Source organism: Nomascus leucogenys, chromosome 24 (genome assembly GCF_006542625.1).
Source record: "Nomascus leucogenys isolate Asia chromosome 24, Asia_NLE_v1, whole genome shotgun sequence".
Taxonomy (NCBI): Eukaryota; Metazoa; Chordata; class Mammalia; order Primates; family Hylobatidae; genus Nomascus; species Nomascus leucogenys.
Genome location: NC_044404.1, coordinates 10,666,284 through 10,680,797, shown reverse-complemented (window position 1 = coordinate 10,680,797; position 14,514 = coordinate 10,666,284). Strand labels below are relative to the sequence as shown.

The 14,514-nt window shown below is 53.5% G+C and overlaps 1 protein-coding gene across 3 annotated transcripts in view; it reads left to right on the top strand.

The window, feature by feature from the left end:
- The window catches only part of CTNNBIP1 (catenin beta interacting protein 1), a 62,506-nt gene extending 54,837 nt beyond the window's left edge, over positions 1-7,669 (top strand). For 2 of the 3 annotated variants that reach the window (XM_030805603.1, XM_030805602.1), the window contains exon 5: positions 5,158-7,669. In XM_030805603.1, coding sequence (XP_030661463.1) covers positions 5,158-5,216 — 59 coding nt within the window. In that variant the 3' untranslated portion in view covers positions 5,217-7,669. The remainder of the gene's footprint in view (positions 1-5,157) is intronic. The other variant, XM_030805601.1, reaches the window with a different exon arrangement.
- The last annotated feature ends 6,845 nt before the right edge of the window (positions 7,670-14,514 follow it).

Below are 14,514 nucleotides of genomic sequence, written 5' to 3'. Positions count from 1 at the left end.
TTATCCATTTCAGGTTAATTTTTTTAGATGCTGCAAGGTAAGAGTCCAATTTCATCCTGTGCATGTGAATATCCAGTTGTCCCACCACCCATTTGTTCATTTCTTCCCCACTGAATTGTCTTGGCACCCTTGTCAAAAATCAACTGGCCGTAAGTCGGAGGGTTTATTTCTGAACTCTCATTTTTGTTCCACTGATCTATATGTCTGTCCTTATACCAGTACCACTCAGTCTCGTTGACCTTGCCTTTGTAGTAAGTTCTGAAATCGGGAAGTGTGAGTCCAACTTGTTCTTCTTTTTCAAGGTGGTGTTGGATATTCTGGGTCCCTTGCCTTTCCATATGAATGTTAGGATCAACTTGTCGATTTCTACAAAAAAAAAGGGAATTTTTACAAACTCCCCAAGAAAGGGATTTTGATAGAGATCATGTATTGAATTTTATTCAGTAATGTTGTGTACTGTTCAAAGCACAAAAATTTGCACTTTGTTAAATTTGTTCCTAAGTGTTTTATTATGATTAATGCAATTATAAGTGGAATCGTTTTCTTAATTTTACTTTGATTGTTCATTGCTAGTGTATAAAAATACAATTGATTTTTGTATATCGACCTTGTATCCTGTACCTTTAACTTGTTTATTAGTCCTAATAGTTTTTTAGTGGGCCAGGTGCAGTAGCTCAAGCCTGTAATCCCAGCACTTTTGGGAGGCCAAGGTGGGCAGATCACTTGAGCTCAGGAGCCTGAGACCAGCCTAGACAACATGGCAAAACCCCATCTCTACAAAAAATACAAAAATTAGCCAGATGTGGTGGCACACACCTATAGTCCCAGCTACTCGGGAGGTTGAGGTGGGAGGATTGCTTGAGCCTGGGAGGTGGAGGTTGCAGTGAGCCAAGATTATGCCACTTCACTCTGGCCTGGGTGACAGAGTGAGACCCTATCTCCAAAAAAAAAAAAAATTTTTTTTTTAGTGGATTCCTTATGATTTTCTACATATACGATCATGTCATCTACAAATAGGGATAGTTTTACTTCTTCCTTTCCAATCTGGATGGCTTTTTTTTTTTTTTTTTGAGACGGAGTCTCGCTCTGTCACCCAGGCTGCAGTGCAGTGGCGCAATCTCGGCTCACTGCAAGCTCCGCCTCCCGGGTTCACGCCATTCTCCTGCCTCAGCCTCTCCGAGTAGCTGGGACTACAGGCGCCCGCCACCACGCCTGGCTAATTTTTTGTATTTTTAGTAGAGACGGGGTTTCACCGTGGTCTCGATCTCCTGACCTCGTGATCCGCCTGCCTCGGCCTCCCAAAGTGCTGGGATTACAAGCGTGAGCCACCGCGCCCGGCCATCTGGATGGCTTTTATTTCTTTTTCTTAACTTACCTAACCTGGAATGAACCTCAAGACAATATTGAATAAGAATGGTGAAAGCGGACATCCTTTTCTTGTTCATAATCTTGGTAGGGAGAGTTTTCACCACAAATATGATAAGAGCTGTGGGATTTTCATAGATGCTGTTTATCAGATTGAGGATGTTCTCTTCTAGTTTGTTGAGTGGGGGTTTGTTTTTTTTTTGAGACGGAGTTTTGCTCTTGTTGCCCAGGCTGGAGTACAATGGCATGATCTCAGCTCACTGCAACCTCCGCCTCCCAGGTTCAAGCGATTCTTCTGGCTCAGCCTTCACAAGTAACACAGGCATGTGCCACCATGCCTGGCTAATTTTGCATTTTTAATAGAGATGGGGTTTCACCATGTTGGTCAGGCTGGTCTCGAACTCCTGACCTCAGGTGATCCGCCCGCCTCTGCCTCCCAATAAAGTGCTGGGATTACAGGTGTGAGCCACCGCACCCAGCCTTGTTGAGTGGTTTTATTATGTTGGATTTCATCAGCTGCTTTTCCTGTATGGTTTTTGTCCTTTATCCTATTGATACGGTGTTTTACAGTCATTGATTTTCAGATGTTAAACCAACCTTGCATTCCTGGGATAAATCTCACCTGGTCAGGGTATAGAATCCTTTTTTATATGTTGTTGTATTCAGTTTGCTAGCATTTTGTTGGGTGTGTTTGCATCTATATTCATGTGAGATACTCAGCTGTAGTTCTCTTTTCTCATGATACTGTCATTGGGTTTTGGCTCTCCTTATCTTTTAATGTGTTAGAGTGTGGAACAGGAGACACAGATCAACCTTTCCCCTCCTATGCTCACTTGCATCTGGTGGGAAGGGACAAATAGAAGCTCTGAGCTCAAGTTCAGACAGTGTCAACAGAGGTACCAAGGAGGAAGACAGAGCTTCATCTGTAAAACAGGAAAGGAAAAGCCAGCTGGCAGCCTGGAGGCAGTGGGCTGGCCTGCTGCCTTCTTTGCAGTGCATCCAGGACAGTGAGACTACCTGAGGGAGCTGCCATATGCTGGTCTTCAAAGGAAAGACTGTAGGACTCAACCTCTGAGGTCCTTCCTGGCTCTAAAACTCCAGCTCTGAGGGATCGAGTCATGATCATAATGTAACAGCTCACCCTCCCTATTCAGTAACTGGCCCAAATTTCATAGAGAAGAGGAAAAGGGGAACCAGTGTCCTCGGCCAGGGGCCTGTCAGGTTCATGGCCAGACCTCACTGAATGACAAATACCTAGCTGACCAGTGACAAGGATAGGTCAGAGAATGCTCTGGAAGAACTGAGAGCCTGCCTTCTTTTTCATCCCAAAGGAAAGCAGATCCTTGTGGTAAAGCCTGGATAATATCCTTAAGGAACAGAAGAGAGCACAGACAGGCCGCAGCTCCGCAGGCCTTTTCCTCTCTGCAGGGCTCCAGCAGCACAGTGGGAGGCTCTATAAATGCCACCAGGGAAGGGGGTGGCAGCTGGCAATGTGGGAAGGGTAGGACTCTTGCAAATCCTTTGCTTCAAGTGTCTTGTTAAATAGCCATCAGAGTCCCTGTGTGACCTGGGGAAGATTACTTCCTTCCCACCCTCAGAGCACAGGACAGGCACACACACTGGGCAGGCTGTGGAGTCGGGAGTCCTGGTCCCCAGGTCTGGGCTCCTCTGAGGAGCCAATGGCCCATTCCCTCTGTAGATGCACCATTCCCTCCTGGGGCATCCAGGGCTATTTTTGTGCCTGCAGCTCACTACAGAGGCCCAAGGTCCCTGAGCAAAAGGCCACGGGGCAGGCAGGGAGAGGAGTGAGCGGGCTGCCACCATCACTGCCACTAAGGCATCTTCTGCTGACAACTCCCCTTTCACAGACTCTTGTCAGCCCCCTTCTGATTAGCGAGCTGGGCAAGCAGCACTCAGGAAAAGTCGGCATCTGTTAGGTAACCAGCTCAGCTGCCGTGCAGGGGATGATGTAATCTTCGAATCTGTGGTTGCTAGGAAAATTCTGCCTGCAGTGATACTGCGTGGTCCTAGGGCTCAGGCGGAAACAGAATGTTCCCGAGAAGACGGGAAGGATTCATAGGGCTTCCCAAGCGAGGGAGCCCCATCCTAGGGAGCCGGACAACTCGTGCCCCTTTCTAGATGCTTATTTCCCTTCTGAGCAATGGAGGTTGTGCTGGTAAAGCCAGAACCCCATGAAGGCGGGCTGGCTGTGGGAGGTGACAAGGCTTATTCCCTTAGCAGCACCTTGGTGCTCTAGTGCCAAGTGGAAGGTGTGTCTTGTGCATTGCATCCTTGTAGTTGGGCCCTCCACCTCTGGCCCTCCTGACGGCTGGGTGCGTCCGCCCTCTCTTGGTAGAGCAGTTGGAAGGAGGTCAGCACATGCCGGCTGTGGGGGAGACCCGGCTCACTGAGTGGAGGCCGGCTCACTCTACTGACTCCATTTCACATGCCAGGAGCCTCACTTCACACCCCCCACACTGGCCCACCCTCAGGTGGCCTTTCCTGTCTCTCCTATTCCGATCCACCCCCTCCCAGAGAGAATGCCTGCAATAGCACAGACAGGATGTCAGAAAGACCATGGGCAGCCAGACTGGTACTTTTCGGGGCAAAGTGAAGATCTGCCCTTTTACAAAGGGGGCAAGAGCAGCAGGACCGGGTCAGGGAGTCAGGGTGGGGCCCTACAGGTCACCTCCTGGCCCACAGCCCCTCCCCGGCCATGTCAGCACCTAACTCCCCAGGCAGTTGTGGGTGTGGGCAGCAGGTCAGCATTTCGAGCTTTGCCCTCCTGCCACTGCCTATCCTGGCCACTCATCAGCGCCTGTCCTCTGGAAAACAAGACAAAGGAAGTGATTTCACAAGTGCCTGGGCCAGAATCTCAAATTCAGGATTAAGAAAAAGAAGGATTGGCTGGGCATGGTGGCTCATGCCTATAATCCCAGCACTTTGGGAGGCCAAGGTGGGTGGATCATGAGGTCAGGAGTTTGAGACCAGCCTGACCAACATGGTGAAGCCCCATCTCTACTAAAAATACAAAAAAATTAGCTGGGCGTGGTGACACGCACCTGTAATCCCAGCTACTCAGGAGGCTGAGGCAGGAGGATCGCTTGAACCCGGGAGGCAGAGGTTGCAGTGAGCCGAAATTGTGCCACTGTACTCCATCCTGGGTGATAGAGCGAGACTCCATATCACACACAAAAAAAAAAAGAAAGAAGAAAAAGAAAAAGAAGGATTGTGGGCTTATCTGTCTCAGTCAGAGCCAGGCGGACAGTAGGCTGGATGTGGGCCCGGCCATGCTTCTTGGAAGAGGTGTTGGGTTTGGGTGAAGGAGAAGCTGCTGCAAAGAGGAATGGCTATTTAAAACCACAGTGAGCCAGACCCTCTGAAGGCATCAAGACGCGAGTCTTGAGAAGAAAGAGGGAGGTTCCCAAGGGCCACCCCACCTCTGGCTTTGGTAACTCTGGAGCAAGGGCTGTGAGCAGAGCTGAGCCCTGCTCCAGGTCACCTGGGGCCTCATCACGGCTCACCTGTCAGCTATGTAGCCTTGAGCAAGCCTGTGAGCCTCACCCTGGCAGCCCTGCCTTGCAGCCCTACAGCAGGGTTGCAAGCCTTGTCCCCAGCCAGGAGGCAGGGAAGACCAGAGGGGAGGAAGACTTTCTCCGAAGTACTTTGTCCTCAGAGAGTGCCGCGATCCTGGTGGGCGGGGGCTGCAGCTTGGCCACAGCCTCCTTGCTTGTCCTGTTCGCAAGCCAATGCTGGAAGCCCCATCAGCGATCCTTGTCGCCCTATCTGCAGGTGCAGAGGACGTGGTGATGGCGTTTTCCAGGTCGGAGACGGAAGACCGGAGGCAGTAGCTGCAAAGCCCTTGGAACACCCTGGATGCTGTTGAGGGCCAAGAGATCTGTGTGGCTCCTGGGCTGGCTGAGTGGCAGCAGACCCCCTTGTCCCACCTCCCCCTTCCCTACCCAACCCTGCCCTGCCCCACCCCACCTCACAGCTACTCAGTGGGGCTGGCATCAAGGGAGACACCAGTGGTGCGTTTATAATTGGCTTAAAGGGATGGACTTGTGATTGGCTGCAGGAAGAAACTTTTTTATTTTTTAAATCTTGACCAACAGAAACCTTTTATTTTTATTTCTGACTCTTATTTTTTAAAAAATTTGCGCCTCGGTATCTGGCTTCCCTGGAAGCTCTCCGAGCTCTGGTGCTTTAGGTAGGTCATTTTTTTAGAAATGTGAAGAGGTCTGATTGGCTGTTTAAACTGGAAAGGGACTGTGATTGGCTGGTTAATGGGAAACGGTTTTTTTCTTTGATTGGCTGCAGGTGTTCTGCTGATATCAACAGCTTCCCTATTTTGAATGCAGAAAACAGGGTCTGGGACATTAGTCGTTATATTTGACTTGAAAAGAAAGAAACCAAGTGCGCTTTGCAATATTTATTACACAAAGAACTTGCTGCTGCCTTCACATTTGGGGTTTGTGTTTGATTGGCTTTCGATGCGTGTGTTTGGTTTCCCATTGGTTCACCTGTGACTCCTGTTGCCATGGATTCACCCCCCTCTGCTGCCGGCTCTGGGCCTGAGGGTCCACCTGGGGAGTACATTTGCTTTAATGAGTACACCTGCCTCCACCAGCAAGGGGACCCCGAGAACCCTGAGCAGGGTCCACAGCTGGAAAGTTGGGCCCCTGAGGAGCTTTGTGTCGTCTTGAATGAGCAGCCCAGGGCCTAGAGGTAACCGTTAGGCGGGATTTATGTGCATTGCCTGCATGAGCTGGCAACCAGCCAGCATCCCTTGGTGAGAAGGGGATTGCTGAGGCACTGTCCAGGCCCTGCCGGCCAGGCCGGGCCCAGCAGAGGCATACTACCCAGTTCTGTCCTCTTGGCCATCCCTCTGTGTACCACTTCCTGAGGCCTCATTTTGGGGGTCATCTTGGAAAGAGGAGGAGCTTCTCCCAGTGTAAGACCCCAAAGACTCTGGAGATCATCTAGCGGAGGTCTCTGCTTGGGAGCCCAGAACCCACATAAAAGCCCCAGCTTGGCTCACAAGGCCCAGGAGACTTCCAGCTCCAAACACCAACCCCTGACCTACCCCAGCCAGGCTCCTACCAGTCTGCTGCCAGTGCAGTAGGTCCCGGCCAGCTCTGGAGTTCTCTCATTGGAGGCCCATGCCCTCCACTCCACTGCCTTTGGAAGGGTCTCTCTCCAGGTCAGCCTGGAAGGGACAGTATTGTTTGTTTATGAAATGCCACCGGGACAGCTGGCTGGGCCTTCACCAAGCAAGTCCCTTCAGACTGGCCCCTAAGCCAAACTGAGGCCCAGAATTGCAGTTCAGAATGGCAGTCCTGGAGGTAGGGGGTGAGGGGCAGGTCTAGTGTTCCTGCACCAACCCTAAGTCCTTCTACTTGCCACCCCCTTCCCTGGGAGGGAGGTGGTCCTCCTATCTCCCTAGATCACTGGCAGGTGTGGGATCTGGGGAGAGGGGTTGGAGAAAGATGCAGTCCTCAGGAAGGGGGCCGTCACCCTCCCCTACGCTGGTAGATGCTGAGGCCCCTAGGTGCCCAGAGCCAGGGGGACCCTCTCAGAACCAAATCTTTCCCCTTTCTCAGGGCTTGGGGCTCAGGCCGTAGGGGCTCCTGAGTGTCATGAAGTGCACAGGAGCCAAATGACCCACCCCTGGAGAGCCCCATGGTCGGTGGGTGGTTCATGCTGTGCTCTGGCACCATCAGCCTGTTCCAGAAGGAGGATTCGAGCATCAGGCTAAGACCCTGTGTCCTCCACCATGCACTCACCCCTAGCCCTGGTTAGCTGACAGTCAGCTGTGGGGAATACAGCTACAACCCTACCCTGGCAGGGACCTGAGAGCATCTCAGGAGGGGCAGCGCATGTGTGCATGTGCTGTGTGAGCGAGCACACCCGTGTGCACACTCATATACACACGTGCACACACACGCACTCTCCCAGCTCAGGGGCCTGGAGGTCTGGCTGAGCCCCTGGGGAAAGGTGAGTTCTTTTGTCTCCCTCCTCCAGGTTGGAGTGCCTGGAGTCTGGTGTCGAGGCCACATTGCTGGCTGCCCCCTCTTTGTAGCTCCTATAAAGGGCCCACACCCGGTGGATACCTGGTTGAACGTGTGGTCTCTGCCCCAGCCTGTCCTTGTCATGATCACAGGCCTTGCTTTTGTAACAATGACGACCCTGGCCTGTCTCATCTTCTGAAGAGGAAAAGTCAAAGTGTTGCTGTGGCTTCATATTTCAACTAAAAATATATCTGTTGGAGAAAGAAATTAACAATAAAGAATTTTCATAGGTTGGCGTGTGAGCTGAGCTGGTTTCTCCCTCGGAATCAGGCGCTCTGACTGATTTCCCCACATCACGTGGGCTCTGCTGCTGCGGGGGCCCCTCCTTCCCAGGGAGGCGCAGCCAGGAAGGACAACACCAAGTTTGATAAGTGTCTGTGACCTGAGTTGAGCTCAGGGTTTGGAAGAATTTCTAGATCTACCCAGCCCAGCTCAAGGGTCGTTAGGAAGGTTGAACCTCCTTTTTGACCTGGAGATTCTAAACATCATTCCAGATTCAACTGAGATCAGTAAACTTTAGAGGCAACCTTGTCTTCCACACCTGTGAAAAGACACTAAGCACTCCATAAGGATGTGGGGACCCCACCATCCTAGGCACCCCAACATCCTGATGTGATGGCACCGTTTTTAGAATGCTTGTTACAGACACCCAAACAGAATATCTGTCCCTTCCACCATCCCAGAAGTGGAAGATATATTGGTTTTTAGCTGTATGTACAAGTTTGGAAGCTGAAATCATTTCTGCTTCAATAATTTTTGCTTTGGAAGCATTTTCTAGAAATTTTCATTTCCACCCTTCATAATCTCATTTTTGGGTCTTTTTTTTTTTTTTTTTCTGTTTACATAGTCTCACTGCTTCATTTCCTTTTCAAAGAATTTCACTGGGTCCTAGAGGCTATGGAGTTTACAGAATATGAGTACAATGGCACAACCAACATCATTAAATCTTTGTGTTGGGGGAGATATTGGGTCTTGTAGCAACCCATGCAGTAGCCAGATGTGCAAGCCTCTGTGAAACATTTCTGAAAAGACCTTGTCCAGGCTTTGCCTGAATACTCTCTAGAGTTGGGGAGCTCACTACCTCACAAGTTAGTCCAGACCATGTTCATGTAACCTATGCTTAGCCTTATATTAAGTTGATCTGCCTTTTTCTGTAACTTCTTGTCCAGAAAGGAGTTTGTAGTCATTGGGAGAAAGACAAATAAAGATTGCTGTGTTAACCAGAAGTTACATAGAGACACACATCCAAAGGTCCATGGTAGGTAGATTATGTGCAGATTCCACCCCTTGCCCAGTGCTCTGAGTGACACTGTCAGCCTTGTAGTTAATCAGCTCTTCTAAGCTGAGCCACTGAATAGTTCAAGGTACTGACCGGCTGGCCCTAGTCCCACCTGCCCAGCCCCCAGCAGAGAGCTTGGAAACCGGAGCCAAGCGGGATCGTCCTCCCGGTGCTATCTAACCTGTCAGCTGCCTAAACTGTCATGAGAAGTAGGCCATGTAAATGACTTGGGGACACTTCAGCAGGCAAAGGAAAAACACCGGGGAGAGCCTTGGGTCTTTCGGGGTCCCTCAGCCCACACAGCAGGCAACCTCCTGGGTCACCTTCCCAGGTGCGGGATAGGGTAACGACCCCAACAGGCGGTGCTGGGACTGCTGCGGCCAGAGACAGCAGGGGGCCAGGCTGAGCCTGGGGTGGGGAGGCTGAGGGCTGTGCCTCTTGGTGTTTCCCAGGCTTGGGGGGCGGGCGGTTGAGAATGAATGAAGTGCTTCTTCTCCCCGTCCCTGCAGGTAAATACCAGCACTGAGAATCCAAGCTGGCCCCAGCCTTTGAAGAGGGTCTTTTAGCAAGGAATTTGACCCCCTCCATTGGTGGTAGGGGGAACTCTGGCCCCAGGGGACCCCTGGCACCACCCACGTGCCTGCCGCCTTTGCTTGGGCAGGGCAGGTTCGTTTCTCTCTCTCTCTCTCTCTCCCCCTCTGTCTTTCTCTCTCTCCCTCCCTCTTCCGGGTTGCCCATGGCCACCCAACCCTTTCCATTTCCCAGAGGATAAAATGCACCCAGACTAACTGACTAACCTGAGGCTGTGTTGAGAAAACGTTTTCCCGCTCTGCACTGTCCACTGAAAGCACTTGATCTTCTGGGAAACAACTGATGTTCAGATTTGGGGGGACTTGCAGGGCAAGTTAGGGGTCAGTTCTAATTTGAAGAAAGTCCTTCTGAAGGGACAAGGGCAGTGAAATGCCTTTTGAATATCAACTAGTATCTTGCTTTCACTTTTCTCCTTGACATTGGAACTTTCCCCATCACAGATGGTTCCCAGAGGGGCCTTACAGTCCTGCCAGCACAGAAGTCATGAGCGCTCTTGACACAGGGACGAGCCACGCCCTACCCACCCTGCGCCGTCTACTTCTCTTCCAGAGCCCCTGGGTTAGGTGTGTGTGCAACAGGTGGCCGTCCCTGTTTGCACACCCGTGGGAGCCCCGCCTCGCCCTGCGCAACCCCAGAGGAGGTGACTTCAGACCCAGAGCCTCTGAGAGTTTCCACTGCCTGACCCTTGGTCTTGAGCATGCTGCTTCCGGTGGAAGGAGGTGGATCTTCACAAACATCTTTCACAGGTGTCTCCTATGTCTCGGTTTTTGTTTGTTTGTTTGTTTTTTGAGACAGAGTCTTACTCTGTCACCCAGGCTGGAGTGCAGTGGCACGATCTTGGCTCACTGCAGCCTCCGCCTCCCGGGTGCAAGCAGTTCTCCTGCCTCAGCCTCCTGAGTAGCTGGGATTACAGGCACCCACCACCATACCCAGCTAATTTTTGTATTTTTAGTAGAGATGGGGTTTCACCATGTTGGCCAGGCGTGAGCCACCGGGCCCAGCCATGTGTCCCAGTCTTAACAACGCAGCTAGTGTTGACTGGATGGTACCTGTGTGAAGGCGCATGCTCAGTCACGTGCGAGGTCTGTTCCTAGGCTGCCCCGAAGCTCCCTGAGTCTCTCTGAAGCCTCCCATGCAGACCTAGCACTTCACCTCCAAGCTAAGCTGGTTTTGCCAGACGTTCCTCTTCCACTTTAAATCTTCGAGGACTGTTTGCCTCCACAGCATAAATCTTTATGTCCACATAGCTGGGGGTTGGGGAGACATCATGGTTTAGAGAGGGAACTGTGGAGGCCGACTGGAGGCAGGACTGAGTCTGTCACTTGGCAGCTGTGTGACTTGGGGTGAATGATGAATCTTATTGAAAAAAATGGGAAAAATAAGAGCATCAGGGCCATAGGTTGGTGACAACTAATGAGATAATGCATATGACACGCTTAGCAGAGTGACCTGTGACCAGTGGGGGGTCAGGACATAGGGTTATTGTTAAGTCACCATAGTGGGTGTCCCTCCACCCCATCCTCTCTACTCAAAAGTCACACAGAGCGAGGACTTGTCAGCAGCCTTTGGTGTGGGGAGGTGCACAGCCCCAGGTCCCGCGAGGTGCTTAGAAAACGCTTCTTTGATGAGGATGAAGGAGCCCAGATGATCCCTTTGTAGAAGCCAAGGCCAGAGCTGCCTCCAGCTCCCCAGCCCCTGCCCTGAGCCTCTCCCTCTGCTGAGCTGCTTTGCCTCGGGGACGGGTGCTCACTGGAGCAGAGCCCCTCCACCTTCCCCAAAACCTGCCAGCTGAGAAGGGTGCCCCTCAGGGTGGACTCTGTCACGGAGGGACCTCGGCAGAGTCTGGGAGTGGGAGTCTTGTTTTCCGGGGACCCTCCTGCTCGCCTCGTGCTTAAACTCCAAATAGAATCACAGCCAGTCAGGAAAGGGGATAAAATTAAATCCTCGATCATGATCAAGTGGTTAAAAAAAACCCATCACAGCCAGCGGCTCCTTCTCACGGCAGCGGCAGCCGGCTCTGCCTCAGAGCAAATAGGAGGAGGAGGAAGAGGAGGAGGAAGACAGAGCCATCTTGGGCCCCAGAACCCCTCCCTCCCGGCCAGCCCCTCCTCCTGCCTTCCTAGCCCTCCAGGGCCCCAAGACTCTGCACCCCTCACCCCAAAGATGGGGAGGCTGGGAGCGTGGCTGCTGTGGGGGGAGGCCCACATCCTGCCCAAGGAGGCAGGGCCTGGACTCCGAGCTCCGGAACTGCAGACCTGGGATCGAATCCAGACTCTGCCAGTGACTGTGTCGTGGGCAAATCACTCAACGTTTCCGAGCCTGTTTCCTAATCTGGAACGTGGGAACAATCATGGCAACTGCCTCATTGGCTGTTGTCTGGATTCAGTGGGTGGGCACCGGCAGTGGTGAGCCAAGGGTGGGGGGGCACAGACGGGGGAGCAGCCTGCCTGGGGTTCAGGCAATAAGGGGGTGTATTGTCTGGAGAGAATTTCAAAACACTAAAACTGACGGTCTGGTCTGCTTGCTTTCTTTTGCCTCCACGCCCAGGCTACTCTAGCCCTGGGGCAGAGCACGGCCACCCCCCAACACTTGACCTCTTTGGGCAAGAGGCCAGGCTGCTGACTCAGCATAGGTCTAGGTGGGCCCGGCGGAGATGCCCCCATGGCAATGGGTGATGCCCCGTGACCCCCTCAGTGCCGCTTCCCAGCCTCAGGCCTCCATCTGCAGAAAAGGAAGAGGCCGCAGTTCCTCACCTTGGGCCCTGGCTGCACCCTAGGCCCTGGCCTCCTCTGAGTAGCCCCTGAGGAGTGGTAGAGGCCGGAGCTGCCAGCACCTGGCAGGGCGGAGCCTGCAGAGCCTGCAGAGCTGGAGGTCTGCAGTGTGCCCGGAGGGAGGACTGAGGTGTACCTTGGCTGGGGAGTTAGGAAGCTGCCAGAGGAAACAATGAGGCTATAAAAATAGCCCTTTGTTTACCATAGGTGCACATCCTTGTGTGTCCTTGTGTGAAAGAGGGGCCAGCTTGGTGGAGGGGCTGAGCTTCCAGTGGGGAAGAGACCTGGCAGAGTCAGTGGTGGGGTGGAGTTGCGGGGGCCCATCCGCGCCCCCTGCAGTGCCCACGTAGCCTCCCCAGGTAGCATCTGATGGCCTCACTGGCCTGAGGTGGCCCCTCCAGCCAGGCCTATGGTGTGGCTGTACCTGTGCTCCCTCAGCAAGGCTCAGCCCCAGCCCCCAGCCCAGAGGCCTGTGGCAACCCTGCCCGCCCTCCCAGGCCCAGCTCGGACTGCCCCTGCCAGCTTGTCCCTTGGGAGTCAGTCCGGGGCTGGTCCTGCATCCCAGGGTAGAATCTTGCCACTCAGTCTGTAGACTTCTCCGACCGATTTAGCCCTCCACCCCATCAGAAGGGCTGAGACTGTAGAGAGGCCATACCCTGGGAGGCGCAGCCCGGACTCTGCCCCTCAGGGTTCTATCTGGAACCTTCCTTCCTAGCTCTCGCAGCTCTTCCCAGCGCCTCCAGCTGGCTTTGGAGGTGAGCCCTGAGCCATCTGGCTGCCTCCCAGGACTCCTCCAGGCACTGCGAGAGTTAACCAGCCCAGCCTGTGCCAGCTGGGCCCCTGCCGGGCATTGAACGCATCAGGAAATGCTGGCTGAGGACCTACTGGGCACTGGGCTGGGAAGTGAGATGCGGGGCTGAGGCTGCTGGACGGGACTGATGTGCAAATAGGCAGCAACGGTGCAGGGCCCTGCGGGAAGGGAACAACCGTGCCAGAGAGCTGGAGCTGGTGGCCCCAGGCTCACCTGTAGGGGGCTGAGGCAGTTGGGAGGGTCCCTCAGAGTTCCTGCACTTGCCCAGGGTGGTGAGGGGTGCACTTCTCCTTGGCTTGTGATGTGGCTCATGGGGCGGTCAGGGCAGGGTGGCCACAGAGGCCTCTGGGTCCACTGGGGACCATTGGTCCCTGACACTTCTACGGCAGCTGGACTCAGAGAGGGCAGGAGGCTTGCTCATTTCTGTCTTGGGCTTGCTTGTTTCTGCAGCAGAACCTGCCTCTTTTGAGCACTCAGGTTGCACCGGTGGTCTCTGGAGCCCCTAAAGTCACATGGTGCCAGCTCTCGCCGTTCTGTTCCCAGTCTAAGGGTTCCCCCAAAAGGTCGTGTCTGAGAGCCACTTGCTTTTTCTGGCACCTTCCCAGGGAGGACCCCTGGGAAGCAGCTTCAGAAGCAGAACATGTTAGGAGGGCAATTTGTCAGGACAAGCCTGGGAGGTTAGGCTCGAACCTGGCAGCTGCCCAGGCCCTGCTGTGGTTCCTGCTTAAGCTGCTGATGCAGCTGCCAGGGCCAGGCGGTGCTTGCTCTTCCCACCCCCTCCCCAAGCTACGTGGTCTATTTGAGGCCCAGACATTGGTCCTAAGGGAGAAGAAGGGCAAGAAGGGGTGTCCTAGTTCCCTGGGTGGTAACCAGGGGATTCACCCCATCCCTCCTCTGAGATGCTGGGAGGATGAGCAGATGCTGGTGCGCAGAAGGGGCCGAGAGGCTTAGGAGATTAAACTATTAGTGGTCATTAGGCAGTGGAGGAGGCTAGGCAGCGTGGGGAGAGGAGGGCGGCATGGCAGAGAGTGCTTGTCCAGGAGTCCAGGTGGGTCTACAGCCCACTCTGCCACTCACCCTCAGTAACTCCATCGTGTGTGTCTGAGCCTCCAGGGGGCTGTGGGCGTCATTAATGTTGTTCCCCAGAAATTCCCAGCTCTCTGCCTTCCAGGCCCTTAATGGGATTGTATTTCCCCACCCACTTTAGTTTGAGTGTGGCCCTAACTTGCTTTGGCCAATGAAATGTGGGCAGAAGTGAGAGCCATTTTGTAATGTTCCAGAAGCAGCTGCCCCATCAGCCTGAGTCCTGGCCATGAGCAACAGAGGAAGCGTGTTGTTTCATGCCTTGGGCATCTTGGGCTTCCTTGTTTCTGTAGCAGAACCTGCCTCTCCTGACCACTCAGGTTGCACCAGCGATCCTGGAGCCCCTGAGGTCACGTGGTGCCAGCTCTTGCTGTTCTGTTCCCAGTCCAAGGGTTCCCCCAAAAGGTCATGACTGAGAGCCATTTGCTTTTTCTGGCATCTTTGGCATCACAAGTAAGGCTGTCCTGGTCCCCACCCTGAACCCTGCAAGGCCGTCCTGCCTTTTGCTCTTAGGACTCAATCTGCCCTTGGCATGCGCAGCCC